This window comes from Bos javanicus, chromosome 17, assembly GCF_032452875.1.
Source record: "Bos javanicus breed banteng chromosome 17, ARS-OSU_banteng_1.0, whole genome shotgun sequence".
NCBI classification, from domain to species: Eukaryota; Metazoa; Chordata; class Mammalia; order Artiodactyla; family Bovidae; genus Bos; species Bos javanicus.
The window spans coordinates 55,023,076-55,043,140 of record NC_083884.1 but is presented as its reverse complement, the minus strand read 5'-3'; the positions used below and the strand labels follow the sequence as shown (position 1 = coordinate 55,043,140).

General features: G+C 43.7%; 1 protein-coding gene across 1 annotated transcript in view; it reads left to right on the top strand.

The window, feature by feature from the left end:
* Positions 1–13,268: 13,268 nt before the first annotated feature.
* PPTC7 (protein phosphatase targeting COQ7) overlaps positions 13,269–20,065 on the top strand; it is a 45,558-nt gene continuing 38,761 nt past the window's right edge. Inside the window, exon 1 of the mRNA XM_061383837.1 lies at positions 13,269–14,137. Within this exon, the coding sequence (XP_061239821.1) occupies positions 13,906–14,137 (232 nt within the window). The 5' untranslated portion in view covers positions 13,269–13,905. The remainder of the gene's footprint in view (positions 14,138–20,065) is intronic.

The following is a 20,065-nucleotide window of genomic DNA, read 5'->3' as shown; positions in this document are numbered from 1 at the left end:
GTTACCATGGAGAGTAGCAAAGAAAGAAAGAATTTAGGAACTGCATCTCATCTTGTTGCCAAACTCAGAAGACAGAGGAGGGAAACCCCCTACAAATGGGAACAGAGTTTTTGAGCCTTTAGTGCTTGTGTGCTCAGTCGCTTAGCCAGGTCCGACTCTTTGCGACCTTATGGACTGTAACCCGCCAGGCTCCTCTGTCCATGGGATTATTTCAGGCAAGAACACTGGAGTGGGTTGCCATTTTCCTCCTCTGGGGAAATCTTCCCAACCCAGGGATGGAACCCGTGCCTCCTAGGAGTTTCTTGCATTGCAGGCGAATTCTTTACCTGAGGGTCTACCAGGGAAGCCCTTTTGAGCCTCTGGCAAAGAATAAAGAGCCAAGATAACTTCCTCCCAAATTCCTCTCCCCTCAGCCCAAATAAGGCTTAATTCCTCATACTTCCAAAAATGGACTATGGGAGGAATCCTTCTATCTTATCCAGTCTCAGAGTTGATCTCTGGGATTTCACTTCCACATATCAGTACTGAAGTTCTGGCCTCCTCAAATCGACATTTTTATTTTCTGTTTTTGTCCCTGAACCTTGAGGGAATCTTAATTCCCTGACCAGTGATCAGTCCTATGTCCCCCAAAAAAGAAGCACACAGTCCTGCCTGTTGGACTGCCAGGGAGTTCCCTCAAATTGACTTTCTAAAACAGCCCCACACTGAGGTGTTACGGACTGAATGCTGCTGTCCCTCCAAATTTGTATGTTGCAGATGAACCTACTTGCAAAGCAGAAACAGACACACAGATATAGAGGACAAATGTATGGACACCAAGGTGGGAAAAGAGGGATAGGATGAATTGTGAGCTTGGGATTGCTGTCGAGATTGGGATTGATTGTTGTTTTAGTCACTAAATCGTGTCTGACTCTGCAATACCATGGACTGTAGCCTGCCGGGCTCCTCTGTCTATGGGATTTCCCAGGCAAGAGTACTGGAGTGAGTCGCCGTTTCCTTCTCCAGGGGATCTTCCCGACTCGGCAATCAAACCCACATCTCCTTCATTTGCAGGCAGATTTTATAAAATAGATAACTAATGAGAACCTACCATATAGCACAGGGAACTCTACTAAATGCTCTGTGGTGACAAAGAGGGGATATATGTATACATATAGCTGATTCACTTTGCTGTACAGCAGATCCTAACACAACATTGTAAAGCAACTAAACACCAATAAAATAAAAGAAATTCATATATTTAAGCCCTCACCCCCAGTGTGATTGTAATCAGTGGTAAGGCTTTGGGAATGTCATTGAAATTAAATGAGGTCATAATGATGAGCTCTAATCTGATAGGGCTGTGTTCCTTATAAGAAGAGTGTTGTGTGCCAGGTGAAGACACAGCGAGTGAGAAGGTAGCCAGCTGTCTGCAAGCCAGTAAGAGAGCTCTCATCAGAACCCAAGCATACTGGCACCCCGTTCTCAGGCATTTTTCTTCCAGAACTGAGAAAATAATTTGTTGTTTAAGCCACCCAGTCTATGGTATTTTGTTAATGGCAGCCTGGGCTAAGACATCTCCAAACTTATTCCAGACCAGGACGTTTGCATTTGCTTTGCCCTCTGCCTGGAATGGGCTTCCCTGGTGGCTCAGGTGGTAAAAAATCTGCCTGCCATACAGGAGACCCAGGTTCGATCCCTGGGTCGGGAAGATCCCCTGGAGAAGGCAACAGCAACCTGCTCCAGTATTCTTGCCTGGAGAATCCCGTGGACAGAGGAGCCCAGCTGGCTACAGTCCATGGGGTCACAAAGAGTCGGACACGACTGAGCGACTAACACACACACCTGCCTGAATGCCCTTCCTCCAGAACTTTACATGGCTGGCTGTTCTTCTCCAATTTTCACTTAGGTCTCTTTCCTGCACTGGAAAGCAAAGTCTTAACCACTGGATCACTAGCGAAGTCTCTTTAAGTATTTTTTTTTAATAGTGTCTTTTACTGTGCAGAAGCTCTAATCATTGCTGTAAAATGTTAATTGTGGTAAAATATGCATGACATAAAATTTAAGACAGCATTTTAAAAAGTGTACGGTTCAGTGCCATTAAGTATATTCACACTGTTGTGCAACCATTACAATCATCCATCACCAGAACTGTTTTCATCTTGCAAAACTGAAACTCTGTCCACATTAAACAAGAACTTTCTATTCCCTCTGCCCTCCAGCTCCAGGAAATCACCATTCTACTTTCTGTCTCTATAAATCTGACTCCTCTAGGTAGCTGCCTCATAAAAGCACAATCATATAGCATTTGTCTTTTTTTGGTTCTGGCTTATTTCACTTACCATAATGCCCTCAAAATTCATCCATGTTATAACATGGGTCAGGATTTCCTTCCTTCTTAAAAAAGAATAATATTCCACCATATGTATTATCAAATTTTGTTTATCAGTTCACCCATCAGGGGAAGCTTGGGTTGCTTCCAGCTTTTGACTATTGTGAATTATGTTGTTATGAACATAGGTATATAAATATCTGCTTGAATCCCAGCTTTCAATTCTTTCAGGTATATATATATATATATATATATACACAAAAGTGGAGTTGCCATATCACATGGTAATTCTGCTTCAATTGAGGAACTAGCATACTGATTTCCACAGAGTGTGAACCATTTTACATTCCCACCAACAGTGCACAAGAGTTCCAGTTTTCCCACAGCCTTGATAACATTTGTTATTTTCTGGGGGTTTTTTGTTTGTTTATTTGTTTTTTAAAATAGTAACCATGATAATGGAGAAGACTCTTGAGAGTCCCTTGGACCACAAGGTTATCAAACCAGTCAATCCTATAGGAAATCAATCCTGAATATTCATTGGAAGGACTGATGCTGAAGCTGAAGCTCCAATACTTTGGCCACCTGATGAGAAGAGTTAACTCATTAGAAAAGACCCTGATCGGTGCCCAAGAAGGCATCAAGCATAATGTATCCTTACAGGAATATTTGCATATCAGAATTAAACTGCTCGCCATCAAAGGCTGCTATCAGACTTCAAGAACAAAGACTAGACAGAACAAGTTCTATCAAATAAGCCAAAAAAAATCAACTCAGGACAAAAATCAAAGAGTGTTTCTGGGAATAAAAATAGATGACTTTTCAGAGTTAATGTCATAAACAGCGTCCTTAGCTCTGTATTGCCGTGTGTTTCTATACTTCTAACTTCAGTGCTGAGATGTCTTCAGCCATTTTGTTTTGTCAAGGGTTTTTTCTAGTTTGGTTTGGTTTGAGTTGGGGGGTGATTTTTTGCTTGTTTTCTAAACACAGCCCGTTCAATCACAGTTTTGCCTCTTACTAGTTTTGTGATCTTGAGCAAAAGCCTTGACTTTGAACTTTAACTTTCCTCTGACTCTACAAAAAAAAAAAAGAAAAGACCCTGATGTTGGGAAAGATTGAGGGCAGGAGGAGAAGAGGACAACAGAGGGTGAGACGGTTGGATGGCATCACCGACTCGATGGACATGAAGGGAGACGGTGAAGGACAGGGAAGCCTGGTGTGCTGCAGTCCATGGGGTTGAAAGGAATCGGACACCACTGAGCAACTGAACAACAATCCATCTTAATGGTGAGAGGTGATATCTCTTTGTGGTTTTGATTTGCATTTCCCTGACAATTAGTGATGCCAAGCATCTTTTTCCTATGTTTGTTGGCCATTTGTATATATTCTTTGGAGAAATGTCTATTCAAGTCCTTTCTCTGTTTTTAAATCTTTTCTATTGTTCTTGAGTTATCCAAAAAGCAAGGGAGTTCCAGAAAAACATCTACTTCTGCTTTATTGACTATACCAAAGCTTTTGACTGTGTGGACCACAACAAACTCTGGAAAATTCTTAAAGAGATGGGAATACCAGACCACCTGACTTGCCTCCTGAGAAATCTGTATGCAGGTCAGGAAGCAACAGTTAGAACTGGACATGGAACAACAGACTGGTTCCAAATAGGAAAAGGAGTATGTCAAGGCTGTATATTGTCACTCTGCTTATTTAACTTATATGCAGAGAACATCATGAGAAACGCTGGGCTGGATGAAGCACAAGCTGGAATCAAGATTGCTGGGAGAAATATCAATAACCTCAGATATGCAGATGACACCACCCTTATGGCAGAAAGCAAAGAAGAACTAAAGAGCCTCTAGATGAAAGTGAAAGAGGAAAGTGAAAAAGTTGGCTTAAAACTCAACATTCAGAAAACTAAGAATCATGGCATGTGGCCCCAACACTTCATGGCAAATAGATGGGGAAACAGTGGAAACAGTGAGAGATTTTATTTTGGGGGGCTCCAAAATCACTGCAGATGGTGACTGCGGCCATGAAATTAAAAGACGCTCACTCCTTGGAAGAAAAGTTACGACCAACCTAGACAGCATATTCAAAAGCAGAGACATTACTTTGCCAACAAAGGTCCATCTAGTCAAAGCTATGGTTTTTCCAGTAGTCATGTATGGATGAGAGAGTTGGACTATAAAGAAAGTTGACACTGAAGAATTGATGCTTTTGAACTGTGGTGTTGGAGAAGACTCTTGAGAGTCCCTTGGACTGCAAGGAGATCCAACCAGTCCATCCTAAAGGAAATCACTTCTGAGTATTCATTGGAAGGACTGATGCTGAAGCTGAAACTCCAATATTTTGGCCACCTGATTCAGAGAGCTGACTCTTTTGAAAAGACCCTGATGCTGGGAAAGATTGAAGGTGGGAGGAGAAGGGGATGACAGATGAGACGGTTGGATGGCATCACTGGCTCAATGGACATGAGTTTGAGTAAACTCTGGGAGTTGGTGATGGACAGGGAGGCCTGGCGTGCTGCAGTCCATGGGGTCTCAAACAGTCAGACAACACTGAGCAACTGAATTGAGCTGAACTGAGTTATAGGAATTCTTTATATATTCTGGATGCATGTGTGCTGAGTCATAGCCAACTATTTGTGACCCCATAGAATTTACCAGTCAAGAATATTGGAGCAGGTTGCCATTTCCTCCTTCAGGGGATCTTCCTGACCCAGGGATCAAACTCTTGTCTCCTGCCTCTCTTGCATTGGCAGGCAGATTCTTTTACCACTAGCGCCAACAGGAAAGCCTATATATTCTGGATGTATGCCCCTTATCAGATACATCATTTGTGTATATTTCCTCCCATTCCATGGGCTGCCTTTTCAGCCTGTTGTTGATATTCTTTGATGAACAGAAGTTTTAAATGTTGATGTAGTCTAGTATATCTATGTTTTTCTTTTGTTGCCTGTCCTTTTAGAAGTCTATATAGGAAGTCAAATCCAATAAAATGAAGCTTTCACCTATGTTTTCTTCTAGGAGTCTTAAAGTTCTAACTCTCATGTTTAGGTCTTTGATCCATTGTGAGAGAGTTTCAACTTTTAATGTAGTCAAATCCTTTAAAATTTTCCCTAATAGCTTGTGCCATCATTTCTTATCAAAATATTCTATATTTTCTTCTAAAAGTTTTAAATACGTGCCCTTGCTTTTGGCTTCTAGAATTTACTCTTGTATACGGTGTGAGAGGGATCCAATTTAATTTTTTTTCCCAGAGGGATTATCAATGTCCTTCCACCATTTAAAAATAATTTCTTCCCACAAATCTGTAATATTACCTCCATTCCCTCTCAAGATGGCACATAGGCATGAGTCTATTCACCCTCTCAATTTCTAAATAGATGAGCCTTCAAAATATCATTTCCTATGAATACTCTGGTGATCCAATGGTTAGGACTCCACGGTTCCACTACTGGGGACCCAAGTTCAGTCCCTGGTCAGGGAGTTGGGGAAATAAGATCCTGAAAGCCACAAGGCACAGCCAAAGTAGAGGCGGGAGAGTTAACATTCTTTTAAAACTCATTTCCCTTTCATATCTGTCTGGTCTGTCTACTAAAATCATACTGTTAGCTTTTATAAATCTCTGCTCTTTGGGGAGAGTAATCAGGGTGAGAGGGGAGCAAGGTAGAAGAGAAGACAGCTGAGCCCACAGAGAAAAGATCTCACGGGGCACAGGAAACCTGGGTGAAGTCAATTATACCAGCATTGAAAGAAAATTCCCAACAAAAACAAGCAGTTTAACGAGTGCAAACATCCCCCCCACTCCTGCCAATTCTTCTTCTGGGACCAAGGATTTCATGGCCCAGAGTGGGCAACAGATGGGAGAAGACAGAAATCTGCCGTTACTTCTGCCTGTCTCACTTCCACATCTATGAGTCTGTTTCTCTTTAGTGTGATTAAAAATCCTGTTTTTTTTTTTTTTAAATCCCCGCCTTCCTCAATTTAGTCAGCCAGTCTTCCTTTACTTGTCTTCTACTCTTCTACTAGTTCTGTTCTGGTAGCACGACAGAAGCTTTTTTTTTTTAAAGTGATATATTGGGGACTTCCCTGGTGGTCCGGTGGCTAGGACTCCATGCTCCCAAAGCAAGGAGCCTGGGTTCACACCCTGGTCAGGGAACTGGATCCTGAGTATTGCAGCTAAGACCTGGTGCAGCCAAATAAATAAATAAATTTTTTAAAATTGGTATATTGGAGGTATATTTCACATATTAATTTCAAAATAACTTGCTATTTGTATATATTGCAAAATGATCACTACAGTAAGTCTAGTTAACACCCAGCATCACACACGCTTACCAAAAAAAAGTTTCTTGTGATGAGGGGTTTTAAGGTCCACTCTCAGCAACTGTCAAATATGTATGATGGAATCATATTTTTGAAAACAACCTCATTCTTCCTTGATTCCCTGAGCAAACCTGTTTCCCAGAGACAAAGTCTCTGGGCATAAGCTTCTTGAGCTGCCTTCTTAGCTTTTGGATTTTCATTAGTTTTCTCTACCTCAACCCACAAAGAAGCATATCTCCTGTATAAGGGTGCTGTTCTATTCATTTGTTTTCTCTAATAAAGTGCACCCCCATTCTGCAGGGCAACTCAGCCTGGGCTCTCCAATCCAAAGCCATGATCAAGACTTATGCAGTAGACAAATCAGAACAAACGTGGGCTCCCAGGAGTGGGGTGAACCTTACCAGCATGTACCAAATGGAGTCAAGAGATGAGTCCCTTCACTCCTTCACAGGTTCTGCTCATGACCCTGAATGAAGTTCAAAGTGACCTACAGAAGAACAGCTTCGCAGATTCCACCTACTCCCTGGGTTCATGCTGTAAAAAGGCTACAATCCCACCAACAAGAGCTCCCTTGACTCTGTAGAATTTCATAGCCTTTGCTATTTAAAATCCAGCCCGAAGTTTTGCCGAAAGACATAATACAAGAAGCAAAAATCGTCTACCCAACAGAGCAAAGCTAAAGCTCTGCCCTCTTTAAAGTAAGCCTTCCCTGGAACAGACAGGGTTTTTTCCCAGTAACGTAATCCCTGTCCCAGCCACCCACTGAGGTCAAAGCTATACTCACAGGGGTTAGGTCAAGGCCTGCCTGTCCCAGAGGCTCTCGTACTCAGGTCCCCACTACAACCCTAACTGCCCAGGTCAAGAATCCACTTGACCTACAATTACCTTTCAGCCTAAAGTCCTGACTACACCAGAAACCTGATCTCCATGTGTTATTTTAGCCCCCACATGTCAGCTTTCCTGCCCGCCTCTGAAGTTTTCTGATGAGAAAATAACATGTTGGGAGTTTATGGGGTGATAATTAATTGCCCCCTTCTTGGCCCTTCCAAATTCTAAACCCACTGAGACGTCAATGCATGAATCAGGCAGCCAGAGGAACAAGGTATCAGCTTTATTGAGGAGGCTGATTGGAGTACACCGTTTCATTATGCCCACAATTCCCATCTAAATTACACTGATTTACTTGGTCACAGACTGCAGGCCTCCTTCAGAAGAACAGGCTCCCCATGGCAGAGGAGGAAACACGAGTATCTGAAGGACAGACCACAGCAAAAAAGAAAAAAGAGAAAGGACTGGAGACATGCTCATTGAGACCAAGTTACCCTCAAACAGTGGTCCCTGCCTCTTTTATAATTAACCTCTCTATCCAAAACTTTATTCCTTTCTTGTCCCACTCCTGTTCCCCTCAGGACTGAGGAACACCAAAGAAAAAGCGGAATGAAACTGAGCAGGACCCTGGGGGGCCTTTCTGGGTACAAGCCCCTCAGTGTTCCCCACTTCCTGTTTGATCTTTCCCAAGTTCCAAAGAGCAGACTCTGGCAGTTAATGATTATAACAGTAGGGTCTCAGGATTCTGAGTTCTTCCTGAAGGGATATAGACAATAATCTGACATATATCTGAGTGTTCTGCAGAAATTAAGACTCCCCACTGCCCCACCACCACCCACCACCCTGCCTTGCACCCAGGTGGAGAACGGTGACAACATTCTGACCACAAACACATAGACCCCAGACTGGCTGGAACCAGAAGGCTAATGAAGATTTACGAAACATCACCCTGTTACCTCACCCCTAACCAATCAGAAAAATGTTCACGACCTGATCATGCACCCTGCAACTCTCACTCTCAATGTCGCCTTTAAAAACCCTGGCCTGAAAGCCATCAGGAAATTTTTTTATTCTTTTGAGTACTAGCTGTCTGTTCTCCTTGCTTGGTGCCCTGTACTTTTCTTTACCACAACCTGGTTTCAGTAGACTGACTTTACTGAGCATCAGGCAATGAGTTGAGTTCAGTGACATCAGCATCTTTTTCTGAACCCACTAGTCAGGGCCAATTCTCCTCTCATGGAAGTAGTAAAGAAAGAAATCAGATGTTTTATTTCAGTAATTTTTCTACTGAGGCGTAGCAGTTCCCTCTCCTCTATGTAAACTGACAGAGAAGTTCCCTTCTAAAAACTGCCTTTGGTTTGGTAACTTATTCCTGATTCAATAATTGTAGTCATGGTATCAGGATCTGTCAGGATTCACTTCATTGCAAGTCAAATTCAAAGTTGCTTGAGGGAATTAATATGACTTCAGGGACTGATGACTGATGACTTCAGGCAAAGCTGGATTCAGGGGTTTAATCGATATCACAAATTCTCTTGTTGTTCACCATCTCTAGGCTCTGCTTCTCTCTAAATTCCCTTCATTCTTCGGCTGGCTTTTCCCAAGCAGTGGCCAAAATGGCCATCAGCAGTTCTAAGTTTGCATCTGATGGGTTTAGAAAACGCTAGTGAGAATTTCTCCTTAATGCTTTCAGCAAAATCCCATAGTGGAGTTTCATTGGTCTAGCTTGGGTCATGTGCCTTCCTATTGGACCAATCACTGTGGCCAAGAGAATGCAATGCACTGATTGGTCAGACCTGGATCATGTGCCCTCCTGAAATCTAGTTCCTTCCAAACCACATAAACCGACAGATTATTTCCCGAGGAGTCAAAATACTGTTATCAGAGACTGGAAGGCAATGGATTCTAGATGAGAGAAAACATGACCATCACACACAATGCAAAGCTCAGTGGAAAGAGTAGCTTGTGGCTAGAACCTTCAAAAAGGCTTTGCAGGGCAGGGACCAAGACTTTCCCGGAGGGCTCTCCAGTTAACCTAGCTCCACCGATAAAATTCCTATGGGAGTAACCTGTTACTTACCCTTCTCCTTTCTCAGTTGTGAAACGAGTTGCTTGCTCTATATGACCTCTACTGCTACTGCTGCTAAGTCACTTCAGTCCTGTCCGACTCTGCGTATGACCTCTAAGATTCTCTTAATCAACAGCATTCACTTCTTAGGTGTTTATTTATTACCTATTATATGCTAGGCAGTGTTCCAGACACTTGAGATCAAGGATAAAATACACAAAAATCCCCTACTCTTATGGAACTTACATTTTAGTCAGGGAGGAGACAGACAATAAACAATAAATGAGTCCCACGTGAAACAGACAGGACTGTTGGGTGTTTTCATGCTTAAATAGGTCGTCAGTGCAGGTCATGCAGGTAATGCACATGGGAAGTTCTTAATCCATGTTATCTATTGCTCTCATTCTCATCACTATTCTTGCTTCATTATCTTATTATTTATTGTTATTTTATTATTATTGGCATATTTAGAGCATTTAGTGACCCCCCCTTGTTGTCGCCAGCATTAAGCACCCTCAGCTTAGCATACAAGACCCTCTGCTGTAAGTCCTAAACTACATTTTTTTTTTAGTAGAGATACTCACATACCATAACATTCACTCTTTTAAAGTGTCCAGTTCATTGTTTTTTAGTACCTATAAAAGGTTACGCAACCATTACTAGTAATTCCAGAACATTTTCATTACCCCCAAAAAGGAACCCCAAACCCATTAGCAATCATTTCCCTTTCCCCTTCCTCCCAGTCTCTGGCAACTACTAATCTGGGTTCTGTCTCTGTGGGTTTTTCTGTTCTGGACATTTCATATAAATAGAATCATACAATGTGTGGTCTTTGGGGACTGGTTTCTTTAACTTAGTATAATGTTTTCAAGGTTCCTCTATGTTGAAGCATGTATCAGTACTTCATTCCTTTTTATGCAAAGTAGTTTCTAAACTATTTTCCTAGTTCCATTTCTCATTATTCCTCATGCAAACCCTAAGGTTGAGCTGCACTGGACTACTTGCTCTTCTTCAATCACACTCTGCGTTTGCTGATTTCCCATTTCTTTTTCTTGGAATGATTATATCTCCTCAGACCTCTGTCCATGCTCTTGCTCTGGCTTGTGCTCAGTTGCTAAGTCGTGTCTGACTCTTTGCACCCCATGGACTGTAACCCACCAGGCTCCTCTGTCTATGGGATTTTCCAAGCAAGAATACTGGAGTGGATTGCTATTTCCTCCTCCAGGGGATCTTCCGAACCTGTGTCTCCTGTGTCTCCTGCATTGCAGGCAGATTCTTTACCACTGAGCCACCTGGGAAGTCCCTGTCCATGCTGGCCTCTCACGTGCCCTGACTATTCTTCCATTCCAGTGGGTCCTCTTTCTCCTCCTTACATGCCTTTATTTCAACTGATGGTGCTTATTTTCTCTATACATTTACTTAATTTTAACCCTCTTTGTCAATACTATAACTGCTATGAAGGCATCAGTGTTTTTTAATCCTTAACACAGAGCCTCAGACTTAACAAGTGCTTCCCAAATATTTGTTCACTTGCAAGGCATTGATATAACTCAGTGGTTCTGAACTAAAGGCAATTTTGCCCCCTAGGGGCATTTGCCAACGTCTGGAGACATTTTGGTTGCCCCAACTAGGGGGTGAGTGTGCTATTAGCATCTAGTAGGTTCAGATCAGGGATGCTGCTAAACACCCTTCAATGTGTAGGACCACCCCCTCCCACAAAGAATTATGTGGTTCCCAAATGTCAATAGTACCAAGGCTGAGAAATCTTGCCATAAACTAATTAATTCTCTTTTTGAACAGGTTAGTAAAAAGAAATCAGAGATCAGTGTACCAGTCTGGCAGAAAATCTCATTAGGGAATTCATGTCTTTTTTTTCTTTCTTTCTTTTTTTAGGAGCTGGGGGTGACTCCAGTGCAAAGCTCTTTCCTAATGCCATAGAGGTGCCCTGGGAACACAGATGGTATTTTCACCACTTGCTCGCTTCTGAGAGTGACAACTGACCTCCCAGGAATCCTTGAAGTGCTAGGAATGTAACTCTGTTAAGGAAGAAAACTCTTAGGGCTTTTAAAGTCTAGCAAAATGTCACAAGTGAACTGTGCTCCGGGGGAGGGCAGGGGAAGGTGTATTTTTTTTTCCAAGTACCCTCTCCTGGCTTCCCCACTATAGTGAGACTTTTCAGAACTGGCTCTGGAATAAATGATTCAAGGAAACCTGAGGCCTTGTCTCTTCTTTCCAAAAAGAGCAAAGGAGCTTTGAGAAAGGATTCTGTTCACATTGTGCTCCAAAAAGCAACTCATTTGCAGAAAACTCATTTGCAGGAAACTCAAGGCACTGGTGTCATTTAACTGTGAAAACAGTAGCCCCAACAGAGCAGAGGTTACCCAGCATCAGAGTCACATCTTATGTTCCTGCTTATCTCATCCAACTGGTTCCTGTGACATGGAAATGAGGAAATATATGTCCTGAAAATGAAAAGGTAGTAGCAGTCTGTGGGAGTCTGACGAGGCAAGGAATAAGGGTTGACATGCTATTTTAAAAAGTTTGTCCTTGGGGTAGAATTACCTGACATCCTGGCTGGGATTTGGTAGTGGTATGTGCTTAAAAGAACAACCTTTAGCACGGCTGGCACAGACATAAATGCCAAGCTGAGGATCCACAAGGTTCCACCCCCTTCTTCTGGGCACTCTCTAATTCTTGTGGGCCATAAAAAAATAGCAAGGTGTGACTGCATGCCTAGAATCCCTCTATCTTTTATTCGGTAAATGAATCTTTTTTTGTCTACACATTTGACAAAAGACCACTCATTGTGTGAAGTGGTTTGTTCAGTCCAATTTTGATGAAAACCCTTAAGGACAGAAACATATAGAGTACTTAGAACACCATGAACCACAAAAGTATTTAATGATGACAGTAATTGGGATAATGGAATGTGCTTTGAGTGGATGGTTGGCAGTCTTTAGATATACTTAAAAAGGTGTAAAAGAGATTTATTTGTAGATTGACACAGGAATCTCCAGAGGAACTATAATTCTGTCAAAAAGCTGGAAAACCCCAATGCTTCTGAGTGATAGCAAAAACTATTTCAGATTAGATCATTTGCCTCAAAACTGTTTTCATTTCTGAATCCATTCATTTAATCATTCCTTTATTTGACAAATGCTATATTTTATTATTAATATTTATGGTTCCTATTCAGTTATCCCTTCTTTTGTTCAATACTTATAGAAATTGTATCAGTTGTAATAATATAGTGGCAAATGATCCTTGCCTTTAGGGTGCTTAGGATCTAGTGAAATAGGCATTCATTCATTTATTAAAGTGTTTATCATGTGCCCATATGTTCTGGGGATACACTTAAGAAAGAGCACAGGTCACTCAAGAAATGGAATTAGATTCAAGTGGATGGAAGGGGACTTCCCATGGTGGTCCAGTGGTTAGGACTCCATGCTTCCACTGCAGGGGGTGTGGGTTCAATCCCTGGTGGAGGAGCTAAGGTCCTATTCACTGTTTAGTGCAGCCCCCCCCCCCAAAAAAATATATATAATAAAAATATAGTGGGTGGAAGGCAGAGCAAAAGCAAAGGCCTTGAGGCACCTGTGAACATGGCTACAGTCCAGTTAGTGGACTAAACCCGTCCCTAAACCCTTCCAATATACAAATGCTAGAGGTGTCACTAGATTTGTGTACTTCAGTTTAATATATGTGTTACAGAAAAATCATACGTGACCCGATTAATTTTTTCCAGGTTTTTTTTTTAAAGGAATAGTGGCGTTTTCTCTTCAATGAAAGCAGGGGAGAAAACTTTCAAACAACCCACTTGTAATTCTCCGCTTTTTAACTTCTGCCTCGCGTCTGGGAACTCCTCCTAGGTCCTTGAAGCTAGGCAGTGAAGTAAAAGAAGCGGCTACAGCCTCCGGACTACAACTCCCAGGAGATATTGTGACCACATCCTCTGCGCAAGCTCGACCTCTGTGACTGCATAGGGCACCGAGCCGAGGAGGAGGAGGCTTGGTCCTAAGCCGTGGGCCGTGGGCGGGGCTATAGGCGTGGTCATAAGGGGGGCGGTGCTGCCGGCGCGGCCCGGAACACGCTAGTGGAGCGGAAGATGGCGGCGGCAGCGGTGGCTGCAGCCGGGACCCTAGTCGGGCTGAGGCGGAGGAGCCGCCGGTTCTGACCTCGCTCTGGCTCCAGTGCGCGCGGCGGAGCGTGTGCAAGGCCCCGCGCGTCGGGCAAGGGCGGCGGCGGTAACTGCGCGCCGCCTTGAGGAGCGTCCCGGCGGCGGCTCGGCTGCGGCTGAGGAGAGAGCCGGCTCCGGGCCTCCGCGTCCTCCTATTCCCCGGGCCCCCCGCCTCCTCGGGGGGGCGGCGGCGGCGATGTTCTCGGTCCTCTCGTACGGGCGACTGGTGGCCCGCGCCGTGCTCGGCGGCCTCTCGCAGACTGACCCCAGGGCCGGAGGCGGTGGCGGCGGCGGTGGCGGTGACTACGGGCTAGTGACGGCCGGCTGCGGCTTCGGCAAGGACTTCCGTAAGGGCCTCCTCAAGAAGGGCGCTTGCTATGGGGACGACGCGTGCTTCGTAGCCCGGCACCGCTCAGCAGACGTGCTCGGTGAGTGCTCGGCCGGGTCCCCTCTCCCCAGCCCCGGATCCGCCTCCTGGGGACTCCCCTGCTCGGGGCTTTTCTAGCTCCTCCAGGCGGTAAGAGGAGCCAGTGAGCCAGTAGTAGTTCATTTGTACGGAGCGCTTACTAGGTGCCAGGCGCCGTGCCAAGCGCTTGAAGGTGCGTTTTCCACTTGATCAACCCCATTTTAGAGATGAGGAAACTGAGGTGCTGAGCGGTGGAGCCACATGCTCAAGGTCACACACCCTGAGAATGTGACCAGTTTGTCCGAGTCCGGAACCGCACTGTTAGTCACTTGTCAGTGCCAGCCCCAGACGACCTCGTCCCCTTCCCCGGCGACACCTGCAGGCTCCGAACCTCGCTCATTCCCTCGCTCCCTTCCTCCTCCCTCTGCGTCCCCTGGGGATCCCTGCTTCTTCGAGCTCCTGACGCCTCGGCCCGGCTATGGGTTGCGGGCTCCCGAGCAGACTGGCTGTCGTAAGCCCCACACAGCTCAGCCGCATTCTTTCGTCGCCTCGATCCAAGACCAGATCTCTATCCTTGTCGGAGTCTCGCAATAGAGGCCGCTGGCCTGGTAAAAAATCACTCGCAGTGCATTCTTCCAACTGATCTTGGCCACTTGAGGTCACTTAGGGTGGAAGAGAGTCTCCTTGACCCAAAATAGAATGGTCAAACCCTCTTCTCCACTGCGGCCAAGAAAGCCTTGAGAATTGGTTAAAGCCATTTCAGGCCACAGGTGCTTCGGAGGGCCTAGTCCAGTTATATCTTAGGGTTTGGGAGTCTAGAGTTAGAACTTGCAGAAATGGCTAAATAGAATTCAGAAGCGATCAGAAACTTTATCATCATGCATGTCTTTGGAGGCAGTGTGTATGCCATAGACTCCTATGCCATTTAGATCTCTCTTAATAAATAGAGCACTTCCTGTGAAATTGAAGGACACGTTGTCATTGAACTCAAGCTCAAATGTCGCTTTGTTTTCACTTCTCAGGTGAGATTGAGCATTTTGACTACTTTAAATTGCATATACTGAGCCAAAGCTTGACATTGGAACACAAGGTCCTGTAATTTTATGATGATAATTACTTTTTAACTTGGTCTCAGAATAAGTCTATTATCTTTGCTTTTACTCATGTACTGTGTATGAAGATAGCACTAGAAAAGTTGTTTTCAGTTTAATTTATGAAAGACTCCATTAGGTAGGTTGAAAAAATCATTTAGTGTTTAGGCAAAGACTCCTTAGAAGGGAACTTGCAAGTTTAAAAAAAATTATTATTAGATTATAGTCGATGTACAATGTTCTGTTAGTTTCTGCTGTACAAAAGTGAATCAGATACACATATACATATATCCACTGGTTTTTAGATTCTTTTCCCATATAGGTCATTACAGAGTACTGAGTAGAGTTCCCTGGGGGAACTTGAAAATTGAAGTCATACAAATCCACTCTAAAGTCACCCTGACTAAAGGTTTATTTCTTTATTTAATTTATTTTTGACTGTACTGGGTTTTCCTTGCTTCACGCAGGCTTTCTCTAGTTGCCGCAGGCAGGGGCTTCTCTTGTTGAGCATGTACTCTGGGCATACTGGCTTCAGTAGTTGAGGCACATGGGCTTGGTAGTTGTGATGCAGAGGCTTAGTTGCTCTGTGGCATGTGGGATCTTCCTGAACGAAGGACTGAGCCCATGTCTTCTGCATTGGCAGGCAGATTCTTAACCACTGGACCACCGTGTGTTTTCATTACAATCGAGGCACTTCACAGTTAAAAGCTTGTGACCTGTTCTGCTTTTTCAAGTTGCAGCTGCTGCTGCTAAGTCACTTCAGTCGTGTCCGACTCTGTGTGACCCCATAGACGGCAGCCCACCAGGCTCCCCCGTCCCTGGGATTCTCCAGGTAAAAACACTGGAGTGGGTTGCCATTTCCTTCCCCAATGCATGAAAGTGAAAAGTGAAAGGGAAGTCTCTCAGTAGTGTCTGACTCTTGGCGACCCCATGGACTGCAGCCTACCGGGCTCCTCCGCCCATGGGATTTTCCAGGCAAGAGTACTGGAGTGGGGTGTTCAAGTTGCTGGTGTAGTGCAATAGGATAGAGGATATTGAGCCACTAAGGTTCCCCCTTAAAAATCTGCATGTGCTGGCTTATGTGAAAGATCTGTGATTTGATTAATGATTCAGGGGATAGTTTAATGTGTCAGATGCCTATGCTGAAATTTGACTTGAAGTTTTTTGAAGGCTACCATCTTAATGGAGTGGGGTATTCATAAGGATATGTGAAACTTTGGTCAAACCCATTTTGAAAAATGTATAAACATACCATCCTGGCAGAAACCCAGCCTGGTTTGGTCCTCAGCTTTACCACTCTGTGATCTGTGGTTTTGGGCAAGAGCCACTCAGCTCATACCTGATCCTCAAAAACTTCTATCATATATTTTCTTTTTGTTTTGAAAAGATAGCACTCTTTGTTATTTTTCATCTCAAATAGTGGACATTACTTCCCATTCTATTCACATGGTCACCTTCAGTAGATACGTTGTTTTATATCTGGCGCTGAAACCAGTGGTTCTTAACTTTGCTTGGTTCACTGCAAAGGCTTTCTCCCTCCAGAAATGTGCATAGAGACAGAATTTTGCATAGGCCTTTGGGGACTTCAGAGACCCCATGAAGTACATAGAATCCACCTATGGGCCACCTAGAGGTCCATCTAGAGGTCCTTGGGTGGTGCCAGATTAAGAACTACAGCTCTGTAGCCCCTCTTGAAAGGAATGTTCCTAGACTTAACCAGACAAATGATGGCTTATGTGAACTAGGGATGGTCTTTGGCCGTATTTGACAAAGAGCTGTTTTGAGAGAGAATTGTATGCAAATCAGGGAATACAGGTTCTCTAGGACTGTCCTGTGTTGGACGAGTTCTTCCAGAAAGCCATCTTGAGAGCCACCTGATACAGCTTCTGAGTTGGCCTCATTTGATCTTTGGTTTCCACAAACCAATTCATATGATGGTGACTTCTCTATTTTAGTGACACCATCCCATTATAGGCAGATCTGGTTAGCTCTTGCTGTGGAAGACGTAATGAGTCTCAGTGAGTTTTTAATACTGCTTTTTACTCTGGAAGTTGGAGTTGTAAGCTGAATTGCATCAAAGACTATGTTGAGGGCGTTCCCTGGTGGCCTAGTGGTTAGGACTCAGTGCTTTCACTGCTGAGGCCCAGGTTTGATGGCGGCTGAGTCAGTAAAGAATCTGCCTGCAGTGTGGGAGACATGGGTTTGATCCCTGGGTTGGGAAGATCCCCTGGAGAAGAAAATGGCAACCCACTTCAGTATTCTTGCCTGGAGAATTCCATGGACAGAGGAGCCTGGAGGGCTACAGTCCATGGGGTCCCAAAGAGTCAGACATGACTGAGCGACTAACACACACACCACAAGGGAACTGAGATCCCACAAGCTACATGGAGCAGCCAAAAAAAAAGAGGCTGTGTTGAATAATGTTACGTTGAACCCCAGTGCTTTGAACCTTCTAGTTGTATAGATAATTAGTTTTCTTTGGGTTGACACTATTTATTGCTAAGTTATCTGTGCAACTCACTGTGGTCATCTAGGACTGTTTGGAATGAAAGCTGTTTATTTCTTTTTGTATTAGAAAGACAAAGCAGTTTTATTTCTGTAATTTAGAATTGATCTGTCCTGTTGGTCATGCAGTGACTAAAAGTACTTGCTGCTTTACAACATTTTTGTAGAGTCCCACTGGATTTCTTTTAGGAAAAACCAACTATGGTGGGTGTGGTGAGACATAGGAACCACTCCTATCCCCTGGAAAGTTGGCAGAGGTGCTTTCTCTTGACTAGGTCCAACAGGAGTAAACCAGTACCGGCAGGAGCTGTGTGCACTTTTCTTTTTCCTTCTTCCCTGTGACTAATAGTGGGTTCTCTTGTTACTCTATGCGGTGTGGTTGCCTAAGTACATAAAAATATGGGAGCTGCCTAGTGTGTAATTGCTGGGCCTCTCACAGCCCTAAGCTACTTAACAATAGAATCAAAGACTGTTGAGGGTTGTGAGATTTAGAAACCTTGGAATCCAATTCTTTCATTTTACTGAAGAGAAGACAGAAGTCTGCAGAGGGTCAAATGACTTTACCAAGGTTACTCCATTAGGAGTAACCCCACAAGGTTACTTTGCCAAGGTTAATGGCAGAATTAGGACTAGCACCAAGATTCCCTGTTCCAGTCCTCTTTCTGTTACACCACTGGTTAAGTGTTCTTGACAAGATAGGTGAGTTCAGAACTGGTCTGTCTTCTGGTACCGTTAAATCATTCTGGTAATGCTTTTCTCACTTAAGGGTGTGTATGTACTCCTTTATTCATTGTGTGACTCATAATTAAAATGTAGCAAAAACTCCTCTGTATACTAAACCACAGTTTATTGAAAAAAAGATAGCATGGTGTAGGCCATCTAAGTTCTGGCTTTGAGTTGTATTGAGTTGTAAAGTTCAGTTAAGTTCAGTTGCTCAGTTGTGTCTGACTCTTTGCGACCCCATGAATCGCAGCACACCAGGCCTCCCCGTCCATCACCAATTCCCGGAGTTCACTCAGACTCACGTCCATCGAGTCAGTGATGTCATCCAGCCATCTCATTCTCTGTCATCCCCTTCTCCTGCCCCCAATCCCTCCCAGTATCAGAGTCTTTTCCAATGAGTCAACTCTTCGCATGAGGTGGCCAAAGTACTGGAGTTTCAGCTTTAGCATCATTCCTTCCAAAGAAATCCCAGGGCTGATCTCCTTCAGAAAAGTAATTCTTGTAAAACTGGACGATGTTTATTTAAGCTTGATTAACTTGAAACTTTAAGAGACTTAAATTTAAGAAAGTAGGGAAAATCACTAGACCATTCAGGTATGACCTAAATCAAATCCTTATGATTATACAGTGGAAGTGAGAAATAGATTTAAGGGACTAGATCTGATAGACAGAGTACCTGATGAACTATGGATGGAGGTTCGTGACATTGTACAGGAGACAGGGATCAGGACCATCCCCATGGAAAAGAAATGCAAAAAACGAAAACGGCTGTCTGAGGAGGCCTTACAAATAGCTGTGAAAAGAAGAGAAGCAAAAAACAAAGGAGAAAAGGAAAGATATAAACATTTGAATGCAGAGTTCCAAAGAATAGCAAGGAGAGATAAGAAAGCCTTCCTCAGCAATCAGTGCAAAGAAATAGAGGAAAACAACAGAATGGGAAAGACTAGAGATCTCTTCAAGAAAATTAGAAATACCAAGGGAACATTTCATGCAAAGATGGGCTAGATAAAGGACAGAAATGGTATGGACCTAGCAGAAGCAGAAGATATTAAGAAGAGATGGCAAGAATACACAGAAGAACTGTACAAAAAAGGTCTTCACGACTCAGATATTATCACGATGGTTTGATCACTCACCTAGAGCCAGACATCCTGGAATGTGAAGTCAAGTGGGCCTTAGAAAGCAGCACTACAAACAAAGCTAGGGGAGGGGATGGAATTCCAGTTGAGCTATTTCAAATCCTGAAAGATGATGCTGTGAAAGTGCTGCACTCAATATGCCAGCAAATTTGGAAAACTCAGCAGCGGCCACAGGACTGGAAAAGGTCAGTTGTCATTCCAATCCCAAAGAAAGGCAATGCCAAAGAATGCTCAAACTACTGCACAATTGCACTCATCTCACACGCTAGTAAAGTAATGCTCAAAATTCTCCAAGCCAGGCTTCAGCAATATGTGAACCGTGAACTTCCAGATGTTCAAGCTGGTTTTAGGAAAGGCAGAGGAACCAGAGATCAAATTGCCAACATCCGCTGGATCATAGAAAAAGCAAGAGAGTTCCAGAAAAACATCTATTTCTGCTTTATTGACTATGCCAAAGCCTTGACTGTGTGGATCACAACAAACTGTGGAATA